The sequence below is a fragment of the Osmerus mordax genome, chromosome 13 (assembly GCF_038355195.1).
Source record: "Osmerus mordax isolate fOsmMor3 chromosome 13, fOsmMor3.pri, whole genome shotgun sequence".
Classification (NCBI taxonomy): Eukaryota; Metazoa; Chordata; class Actinopteri; order Osmeriformes; family Osmeridae; genus Osmerus; species Osmerus mordax.
Genome location: NC_090062.1, coordinates 14976066 through 14991146, shown reverse-complemented (window position 1 = coordinate 14991146; position 15081 = coordinate 14976066). Strand labels below are relative to the sequence as shown.

Below are 15081 nucleotides of genomic sequence, written 5' to 3'. Positions count from 1 at the left end.
GGTTCAACATTGTAAGTATGCTCCTGATCATCAACATCATCGTCATCATGTCTGACCTTCCAGGATGACGGTGATGGGATTGGGTCTGAAGCCTTCGCCTCCGGGACAGAGAGTTCTATACTCCGCTGAAAGACATGACATTACACCACCGTCAAACCGCAAAACAAACAACGCAAATCCACGCAGCTTCGTAGCCAATCAGCCTCCGAATTGAATCAAGAGTCGATTGATTCGCCTTCTCTCCCTGCAATCGGCAGATCATAAGAGTTGATTCCTAGTGATTCAGAGTGAGTAGTGTGGGCAGACTGGCTCCAGACTGACTCACTGGTGTTGACAGAGGGGCAGGATTCACACGGCGTTCCCCAGGCCCGGCCTTCAGAACAGCAGCACGATGCTTTGGACACCCCCACACCGATCTCATTGGAACATTCCAAACTCTCTGAAGCGTCCCCTCTGGAATGGTATTCCAGGTAGCAGTTTCCAGATCGAATGTCTTGAGAATAGATACAAATAAACACACACACAACCAAACACACACACGGAGACGCACACACACAAACACATACACTTATTTTTCCATACAACAATCCCTTGCATGTTTAAAGAACCTAGGCCTGGGTAAGTGTCTGTGGCCTCACCTACACAGCCGACACCTGTGGGGTTGAGCTGGAAGTCTGGGGGACAGTTACAATGGTAGCTTCCAGGGATGTTGACACAGATGCCGTTCATGCAGAAGGTCGGGTCCGCACACTCGTTTATGTCTGAGAGGGGAGGTGAGAGAGGGGAGGTGAGGTGAGGGAGGGGAGGGGAGGTGAGGGGAAGAGAGAAAGAGAGAAAGAGAGAAAGAGAGTCAAGTCATTTGTAAGAGTATACCGGGAGTGTTTATGTGTGTGAGTGAGTGGTTTTAACCCGTTAAGGAGTAGCGTCACACATATGTGATTCTGAACATTCCAACCGACTATTTTCCGATAGACAAAAACTATATGACAAAAGCTATAGTATGGCTTCAAAATTTACAAGTAACACTAGCAGGTAGTAGCATTGCTACGAGTATTATGCTAGGTTGCTAGGTAACGGAAGCTAACTAAAACTAGCTAGCTTCCGTTTTGGAAAAATAACTCACTCCTTACGGTAAAAGGTTAAGGAGTGGCTAGCTGCCCAGGGAGGAGAGAAAAGACAAGATGTGATAGTGTATGTGGAGCTAGTCATCTGGACTGAGGGAATGTGACGTTGTGTTACCTGTACAGTTGCCTCCAGTCCTGTCCAGCTCATAGCCGATGTTACATTCACATCTGAACAGTCCTGGAATGTTCTTGCACCTTCCATTGACACAGATGTCAGCAAAGGTACACTCGTCAATATCTGTGAAAGGGAGAGAGGCAGATAAAAGAGATTGAGAAGGAGAGATTGTGAGAGAAAGAGGAAGAGAGAAGGAGATGAAGAGAGAAAGACAGAAATATGGGGAGGGAGAGATAGAGAGAGAAAGAGAGAAGGACAGAAAGAGAGAGAAAGCGGACGAGAGCGAGGGAGAGAGAAAGAAAGAAAAAAAGAGTGAGTGAGTGAGTGAGTGAGTGAGTGAGAGAGAGAGAGAGAGAGAGAGAGAGAGAGAGGAGAGAGAGAGAGAGAGAGAGAGAGAGAGAGAGGAGAGAGAGAGAAAGAGAGTGAGAGAGTGAGTGAGTGAGAGAGAGAGAGAGAGAGAGAGAGAGAGAGAGAGAGAGAGAGAGAGAGAGAGAGACAGAGAGAGAGAGAGAGAGAGAGAGAGAGAGAGAGAGAGAGAGAGAGAGAGAGAGAGTGAGAGAAAGAGAGAAAGAGAGAAAGAGAGAAAAGAGAGAAAGAGAGAGAGAACCAAGAAAGAGGGACCACAGCTGTGAGGGATTAGTAGATCATGTGACAGGGGTGGAAAATCGTCTGAAGGAGACGCAAAGTGAAGGCTGTATTCACCTCTCTGAAGTGACACTTCTGGGGCAAAATAGCTCGACCAGACAGGAGAATAACCCCCCCCCCCCCACACACACACACACACACACACACACATCCATTCATACACACATACAGCACCTCACCAACCTTACTGCATACTAAATACTTTCTCTCTTACTGTTCATCACTGACACACACACACCTGCATTACACATTGCTAATGTTCAGAAATCAAACATACCAGAATTAGGCCACCCTCACAATGTATATTTTCCTATATCAGTAGACAAATTAGTCCCATGGATTTGTAATGACTGTATTAGTAGATATAAACAGATCATTGGCTTTAAAGCACACATATTTGACAGCATACCAGGGGAATAATATACAAAAATCATTCTCCTGCGTAGATGACGACACATGGCTATATTGTGGCACCATTACATTACATTTAGTCATTTAGCAGACGCTCTTATCCAGAGCGACTTACAGTAAGTACAGGGACATTCCCCTCGAGGCAAGTAGGGTGAAGTGCCTTGCCCAAGGACACAACGTCATTTTCGCACGACCGGGAATCAAACCGGCAACCTTCTGATTACTAGCCCGATTCCCTAACCGCTGTGTGTGCGTGCGTGTTGGTGTGTGTGTGTGTGTTGCGTGTGTGTGCGTGTGTGTGCGTGTGTGTGAGTGTGTGTGAGTGTGCGTGTGTGTGAGTGTGTGTGTGTGTGTGAGTGTATGTATTACCCTCGCAGGCCTTGCCGTCAGGCGTGGGGATGAAGCCCATGTCACATCACAGCGGTAGCCCCCAGGCATGTTGAGACAGTGTCCGCTCTCACACAGGTTCCCGTTCTCTGTGCACTCGTCACTATCTGCACGGGAGCAGAACACACATCACAAAAACCACATCAAAACAGGTGACACAACAGAGGTTTGGGGCAGTTGCGTGGTGGTGTGTGTGTGTGAGGTATGTGTGTGTGTGTATGTGTGCAGTGTGGTGTGTGTATGTGTGAGTGTGTGGTGGTGGTATGTGTGAGGTGTGTATGTGTGTGTCTGTCGTACCTGTGGTGTGTGGTGTGTATGTGTGAGGTGTGTATGTTGTGTGTCTGTCGTACCTGTGCAGAGTGGTGTGTGGTGTGTATGTGTGAGAGTGTGTATGTCGTACCTGTGCAGTGTGGTGTGTGGCGTGTATGTGTGAGGTGTGTATGTGTGTGTCTGTCCGTACCTGTGCAGTGTGGTGTGTATGTGTGAGGTGTGTATGTGTGTGTCTGTTGTACTGTGCAGTAGAAGCCGTCTCCAGAGAGCCATCCTTGCAGATGCAGCGATAGGAGCCCATGGTGTTCATTGCACTCTGCGTTGTTGCTACACATGTGGGTTCCGTTGGAGCACTCGTCCAGATCTGTCCAGACACAAGCAGAACCACCCTGACTGTCTGAACACACACACAGGGGTTCATACTACAACCAGGTGGACTGTAGCTGGTTCTAACAGGGGTCCTACCTGCGTATGGTTAGACAATAGATCCCAGGTAATGGTCTTGATTGTGAGCAGTTAGACAGGTGCGTGAGTAACAGGCTGTAAACATTGGTTAATGGTCTAAACCGTGCATAGCTAGACAGGTGGATGTGTATTTGACTGTAGACATTAGGTCATGGTCTAAAACTGTGTTTAGTTAGACGGGAGGGTGTGTAACAGGCTGTAGACATTAGGTCATGGTCTAAACTGTGTAAAGTTCGTACTATGTGGGAATGTGAAGGGTTGTACAGTAGAGGCAGTCCTATCAGTGTGTACAGTAGAGGCAGTCCTATCAGTGTGTACAGTAGAGGCAGTCCTATCTTGGTGTACAGTAGAGGCAGTCCTATATGTGTGTACAGTAGAGGCAGTCCTATCTTGGTGTACAGTAGAGGCAGTCCTATATGTGTGTACAGTAGAGGCAGTCCTATCTTGGTGTACAGTAGAGGCAGTCCTATATGTGTGTACAGTAGAGCCAGTCCTATCTGTGTGTACAGTAGAGCCAGTCCTATATGTGTGTACAGTAGAGCCAGTCCTATCTTGGTGTACAGTAGAGGCAGTCCTATCTGTGTGTACAGTAGAGGCAGTCCTATCTGTGTGTACAGTAGAGCCAGTCCTATCTGTGTGTACAGTAGAGGCAGTCCTATCTTGGTGTACAGTAGAAGCAGTCCTATCTTGGTGTACAGTAGAGCCAGTCCTATCTTGGTGTACAGTAGAGCCAGTCCTATCTGTGTGTACAGTAGAGCCAGTCCTATCTGTGTGTACAGTAGAGGCAGTCCCACTGTACCTGTGCATTTGAGGCCGTTGCCTATCCATCCTGGAGCACAGCTGCATTTGAAGCTGCCGGCTGTGTTGGTGCAAGCGGCGTGACGGTCACAGTTGTGGGCTCCGATCTCACACTCGTTGATATCTGACACAGAGAGAAAGGCAGGCAGGAACTGTGTGATGGTCAGTTCAGAGCATACTGCATCACACCAAACCAGGCCAGGCCAGAATAGGCTAGAACAGGCCAGAATAGACCAAACACGTCAGACCAGGCCAAGCCAAGCCAGACCAGACCAGACCAAGCCAAGCCGGGGGCCTGTCCAAATGCTGTGGCCCAGTGCTGGCTGAACGAGTTCTTAAAGGAACAGCGTCCGGGCATTTTGGACCAAACTGCAATCCAGCCACAGCCTCATAAACACAGCTGCCGATAGGCTTCATTCTGCCTTTGTTTCACGATGGCAATGCAGTCATTGAAACCTTAATAGCTGGCATGTTCGCAGTCCCTAGTTGGAAACTCTACGATACTGAAATATGAATTGTATAAAATCGTGCGGTTCTGGCATGCCTGGGGGACCTCTACAAACAAACAGCCTTCCTTTCATTGCAAAACCAGTATCATTTCTCACTGAGGGACAGACTGCTAGCCTATTTATTAGCTACATTTTTCCAGTGTAATCATCTAACGCATCTCCTCATATGTCTCTCCATGCAACACGCCATGCTATCACACTAAAACCAGACACTAACAAATGAAAGCAATGAGCAATGAGGACAATTAAAATCCCCTCAAATGAAATCTTCTCGTGTCATGAAACAAGACTGCCTGCTTCCAGCTCAGGGTGAGACTCGTGAATATCCCCACAAGCTGTTTGTGTGCAACTTGCCAAGGCCGGCAGCCATGGCAGAACACACTGAACCCAGAGTCTAGAGATGGACCGTGTCAAGGTAAATTGGTCGTCATTATTAAACAACAACAAAGACACTCATTAACTTGACCAAGAAACAACCATCTGGAAAACAACGCCTGGCAGTAGACCTGGAACAGCATGTACAAGTGAGTGTGCATGTCAGAGCCCTTGTTATCAGACTTTACACACACACACACACACACACACACACACACTTCTCTCTATTCTTCATCAAAGCAGCAATTCCCAACACTGTCAATTAGGGCAGACTGCAGTCTGGTTGACTGCCATGCTGAGGAGAGGCGGGAGGCCTTGCATGTTGCCCTCGACGATGGTGGTAATGTATAGCTAGCTGGTGAGTGTGCGGATCTCTGCATGATTACAGGAACCTCAGAGAACGATCTAGATTACAGATAATTCCTGCAGACCTTTGAAGCCACAGAGAGCAGAAAACACACACTCACATAAGAAAACACACACGCAGTGCCAAGAATGTGGAAATCCCAGCAGTAAAAACTATGAGCTGGGGTGGTTGCATGCAGGACAACTGTCACGGTCGCTGGTCTGTTAGTTGGAGACAGAGTTTGTTTGGAAGGCTAATGTTTGACAGATGAGGCACAGGAGAGAACAACTGGCCAGACAAGAATATATACTTCATACGAAGCCTTCTTTTAAACTATAGAAAACGAGTGTAAACCCTGAACTTGACCCTGACCCTAACTCCCCTTGTAACCCCTGAACACAGTTTCTTGGCTCCAGGGTTAGGGTTAGGCCTCTGCCTGAGAATTATTTACTGCAATGGACACTCCCAGAGCTTGCAAACCCCTACGCCCCACTAATGCATCTCCACCCAAACGAACACACACACACACCCACCCACACCACATACACACCTACTAACAGTGCATACTCTACAGTACTCAGCAGTGTGGAATAAATGAGAAATGATTCCCCCGGGACTGTCCTTTACAGCTGGATCAGATGTGAGTTTTAGACCAGCCCTTTCCGTAGCAGGCCCAACTCTCATGGGCTGGTCTCCAAGCAGCCTGTATCAACACAGTCCTTTAGCCAGGGCCAGTCTCTCAGGACGCTCATCTACCCCTATGGCTCTGTGGACCTCCGAATGGGTATGGTCGGAGACACGGCCAGCATTGAATAGGTCTGTGGAAAAGCAACGGGTCTGTTCGTTACGAAAGAACAAGACGTTTTTGAGTTCGCCCGCCTGAGTGGAATTACTAAAGATTGATTCCATCACATTCCAAAGGCCGGAATTCCAAACCTGTGAATCAGAACAGGCTTCTCAGCAAGTCCAGTTTTCTCAAAACAAGGAAAATATTAACATATGTGCCCGATTGGAATGTGGAGTGAGTAAGTGTGTGTATGTGCGTGTGTGTGAGTGTATATGTGTATGCGTGTGTGAGTGTATGTGTGTGTGTGTGTGTGTGTGTGTGGTGGGGCACTCTCCAGGGTCTATCATAGTTAAGACAGATGTGTTTGTTTGCATCTGAAGGAGAACACTGTAGTCCTGACAGCATGGCACACAGTCACACAGACCCAGCTAATCAAACCCAGAGCTGAAAGACAGGGAAAAGGTGGAACACTGGCTGGAACCTTCTATTCTGACTCAGTCTTCCAAGCTCCTCAAGTTGCTGGTGACTAAGTGGGATTATCAATCAACCTACCAGATTCTGGCGGGTCTATTTAACAAGCGATCTGTCAGAGGAACAGGGAGTAACTCCTGGCTTGGTGCGGGAGCCTCTGCAGGTGGTGTTGCAGTGCGACTCCAAGCATCACGTCATGTTTAAATGATGCTAATGAAAGGACAACAAAGGTGCAAACAGACCTCGCAATTCGATACAAATGTCGGACGGAGGATGAAGGTGATCTCACTGTGCGCGTGTAGGTGTGTGTGCATGGGTGTGTGCGTGTGTTCTGTAGTTCCGACAAGAGCCCATCGAGCCTGCCAATCGTCAATGCAAGTGGACCCCCCCACTCTCCGCCACTCTGCATACCCCCCCTCATTTCTTCCTTTTGTTCATCCCTCTATCTCTCCCCTCCCTCCTTCCCTCCCTCCCTCTCTTAACAGCCTGACTAGCATCAGCCTCTCCCTGACTCACCATCCTCTCACTCTCACTTAGTCCTCTCCACACATTACATTATCTCTTTGTGTTCCTCTTTGTGTAAGTCTTAGGAATTCATTCAGCAGGTGGAGCCGGCAAACAAGAAACATGGTTAAACAGTCTCCCCTGAGAATTCCAGCAGATGTGTGTCTACAGTGTGTGTGTGTGTGTGTGTGTGTGTGTGTGTGTGTGGTTCTGTTATTCACCTGTGCAGCCGGTGGAACCCTTGCGTACTGAGTAGCCTCGGTCACAGTGGCAGATGAAGGAGCCCTTGGTGTTCTCACAGTTTCCACTCAGACAGATGTTAGGGTTCAGCTCACATTCATCCACATCTACAGGGGAGGGAGAGAGGGAGGGAGGGAGGGAGGGAGGGAGGGAGGGAGGGAGGGAGGGAGGGAGGGAGGGAGGGAGGGAGGGAGGGAGGGAGGGAGGGAGGGAGGGAGGGAGGGAGGGAGGGAGGGAGGGAGGGAGGGAGGGAGGGAGGGAGGGAGGGAGGGCATCATAAATGAAAAAACTAGAATTGTTCAAGAACATTCACACTGTGACATTTTGATCACAGTTGATGACAGCTGTATCCTTGCTGGTGGCTTTCTAAAGTTAAAAAGTTAGCCCACTTTGTCTTTAGTTCCAGGAAGGGCCTTTTAGACCTTAAAATAATAGCTACAGAGGAGTGTTTAAAATGACCAAAAAAGGACCCCAGTCCTGCACTACACGAAGTGTGTGTGTACGTGTGTGTGTGTGTGTGTGTGTAAGTGTGTGTATGTGTGTGTGTATGTGTGTGTATGTGTGTGTGTGTGTGTTCTTTAAAGCTCTAACGTCACTCCTGTCAGATTCCTGTTTTCATGCTCTGTAAAATACCACAGACACCGTTGTTTTGAACTGACTAGTCATGCCAAGACTTCTGTTACCCACTTTCTATTTGCACAAATTTAACCAATTAAAATTTAAAGGAGTTTTTGTGAAAGTGATTTATATATATTTATATATATGAGAAGCTGCTACTTCTCTACTCTGTTTCTCTAAACCAGACCTCTAAATACCATACATTTTCAACCAGACAACACATCATATTTTATAAAAGTAAATTGTCCCAAATGTTCACACGCACACAGACACACACACACACACAGCTGAATTACAAAGTCATACAATCATTACTTTCGGGTAACATTTACATTGTTATACTCCTGTCCACATCACAATATCTGTCCTGCCCTGTTCTGTGTTGTCACAGTCAATGAGGCTCCAGAGTTCCACCGTGGTAGAAACGCTAGGGAGCCATGTTACCAACCGAGACATGTCTTCATATCCTCAGAGGACATGAAGCCATCGAAGCAGAGACACTGGTACTCTCCAGGGATGTTGGTGCACTGGCCCCCGTCACAGATATCTGGGCTGTCCTCACACTCATCGATGTCTGCGGACAGACAACAGAACAGAGAGAAAATCTACGTCATGTATGTTTTTATACGATTGCTTCCTTTTCCACTTTAAGAAACATGCAGTGAACAAGCCACACCAGGAAAAGGCCAGGGCATTCATCCTGTCTGTTCACTGGGGCGACGTGTCGCAAACAAACACAACAACGCCATGGAGACACGCTCATAATCCATCCACAGTCCGTCTCTATCGGGACGTGTCCCTGTTGACTTGTGTGTTGTGTCTTGGGATCGCCGTGACGATGGCATGAAGCCGTGTGTTGTGGCCCTGTGCCATGACGACGGCATGCCTGGGAGTCTTGGGTTTACAGAGCAAGCCTGTGGTGCAGCCCTGAAACAGGAGTCCACAGCCCAGGCCCTTCTTCCTGTCAGGGGCCACTACGACTGTGGAGGGGATGAGAGGGGGAGGGGTGGGGGGGGATGGGTTGGGGTGGGGTGGGGTGGGTGGGGGGGGGGGGTGGTACTGACCAGTGCAGCTCCTGAGGTCTGGCATCAGGGCGTAACCGTTGCGGCAGCTGCACTCGTAGCTGCCCTCGGAGTTCGTGCAGAATGTCTCACAGCCGCCATTCTGGATAGTGCACTCATCAATGTCTGGAGAGAGACACACAGACACACACACAGACAGACACGCAGACAGACATGGGGAGACAGACAAACAGACAAATACTCAGTGCACACACTGACTGCCTCGCTTGCATACAAGCTAAATAATTTCTTATGACCGACTAATTAGATTTATCTTCCGTTTTTTCCCAAAGCTGTTTACAATTCAGTTGTTTGTCGTTCCAGTAATTTTCTCACCCACGCACTGCATTCTGTCCTCAGTTGATTTGTATCCTGTGTCACAAGTACACTGGTAGCGGCCAACCATGTTCACACATTGGCCGTTCCGACACAGCTTATCGCTCAGTTCGCACTCGTTGATATCTACAAAAAAATTAATAATAAATCATTAAACACTTAGACACTCACGCACCCACACAAACACGCATGCATACCAGCAGTTCATCTGAACAGCTGGGGAAGACACTGACGATATTTAACACCAGTAAATCATTCATTTGAATTAACTCCCAGAACACTCCCTCCCTTTTTTAATTCAGCTATTAAAAGATAAATAGCTAGAATGGTTCAGTGATATGGATGATGTCATCCACTCAAATATTCACACAAACATACTTCAGTCAGAGCAGTGAAATGCAGAGACATAATAATAAGGTCTTTATGGTCTGAGCATGGGAGCAGGAGAGTTGGAGGAGAAGTTCTGGGCTCTTCTCATGTCTTTAAGATGATGTAGCCCAGCTGGACTGTGTTCCCAGACTCCCCCCCCCCCCCTTTCACTCTCTCTCCTTTTCTCTCTCTCCTTCTCCTTCACATACACATCATCCACTTTTGCACTCTAAAATACCTATCAGCCCATCTATCAAGAGGATCCATTAATGTACACAGCCTTCCCATTTAGACCTCCATCTGCATTCACCTACACACCCATCCACACACTCACACACACTCACACACAGGCTCACACACACGCGCGCACACTCACACAAACACACACGATCACACACTCCACACACATACACACAAAACTCACTCACACACCACTTAAACTTACATGCACACACACACATATTCAAGCACGCTCACATACACACACTCACACACATCCAAAGACGCACACACACTACACGCCACACACACACATAAACTCTCAGACACAGGCCGTCATCTAGCCCACACACAGTGACAGAGACAAATATGGGGAGAGAGTGCAACCCAACCTCCCCTTTCAGAGGGCTGACCAGACCAGGGCCCTGTGACCATCACAGACTGCATGCAATCCTTCTCCCTTTTCTCTAATCCTCCCTTTTCTGTAGACAGACAGATGTGGGCTGGAGGCCACGCTTTCTTTTATCCATTACAGATCAGGGGTGTGATGAGGGGAGGTAGGAGGGACGAATCATGAGGCACAGCGGACACGTGACACCTCCTCGATGATGACTCATCGCTCACCTAGACAGGCCGATCCGTCCGGGGCGATCTCGTGCCCGTCAGGACACACGCACTGGAAGCTGCCCTCGTTGTTGACGCACTCCCCGCCACGGCACAGAAGGGGGTTCCTCTCACACTCGTCAATGTCTGACAGAGAAACACACACACACACAACCAGAGCACATCTATCGAATCAACCAGACTCCTCGTAATCAATCTTGATTTGTGGGGTAAATAAGTTCAAATTCACCCAAGAATGTACTTGAAAACACAGAAATGAAGAAATAAACGAAAAAAAAAAAACGTTTCCCAGATGGCAAAACTAAAAGAGCAGTAATTGCATGTTGAAGTCATAAAAGCAGGGCGGCTGGATGGTTGTGTTCTGAGTGAGCGAAATCAAGTATTCAATAAACTGCAATTATGTTCAAGACTTGTTGGAGTGTCTAGCACCCCTCTCCCCCCCCCCCCCCCCCTCGCCACCCCCCAGGACCTCATCTGATGCCTCGGAGCCCCAGAAGGAGCCATAGCTGGCTCTCATAACTGGGGGGGACTGAGACTTCATGGCAGGCCTCCCCTACACTTAGCCTCCTCTTTATACGCTGGCAGAGCCCTCCACTCTTACACGCAGCCTTTAACAGTGTGTGAGAGAGAAAGTTATTACTCAGATTGAGTTACCCTTCAATGTTTTTATACCCAAAATATGTTTTCAGCTGTGCTGTTTTCCACGCTATAAGGTATTGGGAGGGCACTGCATTCTGCTGTGAACAGTGTGTGTGTGTGTGTGTGTGTGTGTGTGTTTCTGTGTGTGTGCGCTTTCTCCTGTTTGAGTTCTAAACTCACCCATGCAGTTCTTCATCATCATGAAGCCACTCTCATATCCCTGGAAACACTCGCACTCGAAGTCTCCGGCCGTGTTGACGCATGTGCCCTGCCCGCATAGGTCCGGCGAAATCCGGCACTCGTCGATATCTACGAAGAGGAGGAGGGGGGGGGGGGGGGGGAGGAGGGGGGGAGGAGGCAACACAGCAGTCTCAACACACCGGCGCACATGTTTCTGTTCATTTTTCACATTCAAAACCCTAAGCTAGCAGTTCTTAGCTTCAATGTAACCATGGAGTTTCTGATAAGCTTTACCACAAGTGTAATTCAGTTCAGCAGACTACGGGGACTTGTTCCAGGCAACATGAAGCTGCCAGACTCAGATTAGTCTGAACGAGTTGAACGCAGGCAGCAGCTTTACACCACTTTACAGTAAGTGGCGCTGGCGCAGTTGCTGTTGAAAGAAGGATTGATAGGGAACAGCTAGCCTTACACAGATAGGGAACAGCTAGCCTTACACAGATAGGGAACAGCTAGCCTTACACAGATAGGGAACAGCTAGCCTTACACAGATAGGGAACAGCTAGCCTTACACAGATAGGGAACAGCTAGCCTTACACAGATAGGGAACAGCTAGCTTTACACAGATAAGAGTGTGTTAGCATTGTTCACTTGACCCAGGTTGGTACCACAGAATAGGATAAAGCTGTTGAAGTTTCAGATTATATCTAATAAACAGAGCCAAGTCACCATGACCAGCTTTGTAGCTCACTCTAGAGGGGTGGGGGTGCAGGGTGGGGGCGAAGGGTAGGGGGGCGGGGTAGGGGGCCAGGGTAGGGGCGCAGGTCAGGGGGGCAGGGTAGGGGGGCGGGGTAGGGGGGGCAGGGTAGGGGCGCAGGTCAAGGGGGCAGGGTAGGGGGCAGGGTTGCACCGCGCCCATGTACAGTGAATGCTGCAGTGCATTTGCTAACATTACAGTACAGTACTGCCTGCATGTATTCTGCAGACTGTTCCTTGGTACTAACTGAAATACAGTCAAAACAATGCTATTCTGGTTAACCTTCTGTACTTACCATATGCACAATACAGTGCATGTTATGTACTGTATGTCACCTTGGCAAAAATAGTCTGTTAAACGATTCAGAGCACATTTATCAGCCATGACAAGTTCCTGGCTGTGGACTCACCAGTGCAGTTCCTTTCGTCTGAGTCCAGTGAGAAGCCGTTGTCACAGCGACAGCGGAAGCTTCCGATGGTGTTCCTACACCTGCCGTTGGTGCACAGGCTGTGGATCATCTTACACTCGTTTATATCTGGGAGAGGGGGGGGCAGGGAGAGAGCAGGGAGAGGGAGGGGGCAGGGAGAGAGCAGGGAGAGAGCAGAGCTACGTTAGACCATCACGCATCCACTACATGATTCCATTTTCTTTACAGTACACCTTGGAAGGGACAAGGTTGATAGCTGAAATGGAACCAGGTTAAGGCCATGGGTTTCATTACACATCTCACCCACTTTTTGAAAATTGTAAATCTGTCCCCCACACTTCTAATGAACGAAAAAATTTATAATGTTAATTAACGGAAAAATGTATCTATTTAACGGCCACATCCTCGGTTGTTATAAAAAGCGATCCCAGCCACATTTGAAAACAAACCTACACCCCTAAACCAGCTCACAGTCAACAAGTACAGACCGTAATTCCATACAAAACCCCTCCCAGCTTTCCCTGCGGTAGCTACCTTTGAGGAAGGGCCGGCCGTTGATGAAGTCTCCCCTGTGGGAGAAGCCGGGGCCACGGGGGCACAGCAGGGCGTACTCAGGACCGCCCTTCTCCGGACACTCGTCACACTCGGGGCCCCAGGCCACGCCTACGGAGCAGCAGCAGGCGTCCACGCGGTGCCTGCCGGAGATGGGCGCTCCGCAGCGCTCGTCCTCGTGCTTCAGGTAGCACTGCTCCGTGCGCAGGTCTGGCAGAGGGGACAAACACACGGTCACACACACACACAGGTGTGCAGGTCTGGCAGAGGGGACAGACACACGATCACACACACACACACACACACACTGAGGTGTGCAGGTCTGGCAGAGGGGACAGACACACGATCACACACACACACACACTGAGGTGTGTAGGTCTCCTCGGACGAAGGTGCTAAATGAGTGAAATGTAAGTGTAACATGCGGGCTGCGTAAACTGGCTGTGTTGCAGTCCCAGGGCACTGCTTTGAGAGCTCGCAGAATTGACGTACTGCGCAAATACACACACACACACACACACACACACAAACACACATACACACGCGCGTGCATGCACATACACACAGACGGAGGACCCACCGATGCATGTTCTGCCACTGGCATCGACCGTCATCCCTGAGGGACACTGGCAGATGAAGGAGCCAATGGTGTTGACACACTTCCCATTGATGCACACCCCCGGGAAGACTTCACACTCGTTCACATCTGCGGGCGGAGAGAGAGAGAGAGAGAGAGAGAGAGAGAGAGAGAGAGAGAGAGAGAGAGAGAGAGAGAGAGAGAGAGAGAGAGAGAGAGAGAGAGAGTGAGAGAGAGAGAGGGAGAGGTAGAGAGGGGTAAAGAGAGGTAGAGAGGTAGAGAGGTAGAGAGAGAGAGACGACAGGACAATCTAAAGCTCACTGACACCCTCTGAGCATGTGTAACGCAGCCATGGAATACCAGACTGAAATCACGAGAGATCATCTATCCTGCATCCTCTTGTGACAGCTTTACCTTCACAGATGTTGCCTTTGACTCGGGCTAACCCCTTGGAACAGAAGGAATCTGAAACAGGAAGAGAACGCGCCTCGTCAGGACCAGCTCTACGTGTGTAGTTTGTTGCAGTTGGGTAAGACTAGCGTACGGCACGTGTTGCTACGGCAGCTGCCGGCCGTGCCCGCCTCACCCGGTTCACACTTGGAGCAGGGGCTTCCCCAGGCCGCGCCCATGGTGGCACAGCAGTGGGACTTCAGCGTGGCTCCGTTGATGTTCACCTCGCAGGCGTTGTCCACCAGCTTCAGCCAGCAGGTGCCCTTGCTGGTCTCTGTGAGGAGGAAGGGAGAGGGGTCAGTCCCCGAGGCCCAGGACCAGGCAGGGAGGTCGAAGCGTGGAGACTCGTCACGCCTGTTCAGACTCACCCACACACTGCATGCCGTCCAGGGTGCTGCCCGCAGAACACAGGCAGACGAAAGACCCAGGGCTGTTCTTGCACTCTGCGTTCACACACGGGTTCGACTGGCACTCGTCAATATCTGGGTCGGGAAGTAAGAGAACCGGCTTCAACGACAGGCTTCATACTCTGACTGAGGATGGGCCTCAGCCTTCGATCTGTCTGGCAGGGGTGGGATGAGGATGTGAGGTTGGCATGGCGAGGGGGAGGGGCTGACCTTCGCAGACGTCGGTCTCGGCGTGGAAGACGTAGCCGGTGGGACAGTGGCAGGTAAAGCTACCAGGTGTGTTTCGGCACAGGCCGTTGTCACAGAGGTAGCGGTTAACGGCGCACTCGTCGATGTCTGAGGAAGGGACAAAAGAACGAGGGCCTGAGCTCAGACTGACACATATGACACAAATCATTTACATTTTACATTTTAACAT

General features: G+C 49.5%; 1 protein-coding gene across 1 annotated transcript in view; it reads right to left on the bottom strand.

Moving 5' to 3' along the window:
• The window catches only part of fbn1 (fibrillin 1), a 55798-nt gene that overhangs the window by 16462 nt on the left and 24255 nt on the right, over window positions 1–15081 (bottom strand). The window contains 23 exon segments of the mRNA XM_067249466.1: window positions 57–125; window positions 326–493; window positions 639–761; window positions 1240–1362; window positions 2665–2712; window positions 2715–2792; window positions 3197–3220; window positions 3223–3259; window positions 3261–3316; window positions 4217–4339; window positions 7429–7554; window positions 8514–8639; window positions 9130–9252; window positions 9463–9588; window positions 10675–10800; window positions 11494–11622; window positions 12660–12785; window positions 13212–13439; window positions 13810–13935; window positions 14221–14271; window positions 14393–14530; window positions 14625–14738; window positions 14874–14999. Of these exon segments, the coding sequence (XP_067105567.1) occupies window positions 57–125; window positions 326–493; window positions 639–761; window positions 1240–1362; window positions 2665–2712; window positions 2715–2792; window positions 3197–3220; window positions 3223–3259; window positions 3261–3316; window positions 4217–4339; window positions 7429–7554; window positions 8514–8639; window positions 9130–9252; window positions 9463–9588; window positions 10675–10800; window positions 11494–11622; window positions 12660–12785; window positions 13212–13439; window positions 13810–13935; window positions 14221–14271; window positions 14393–14530; window positions 14625–14738; window positions 14874–14999 (2514 nt within the window).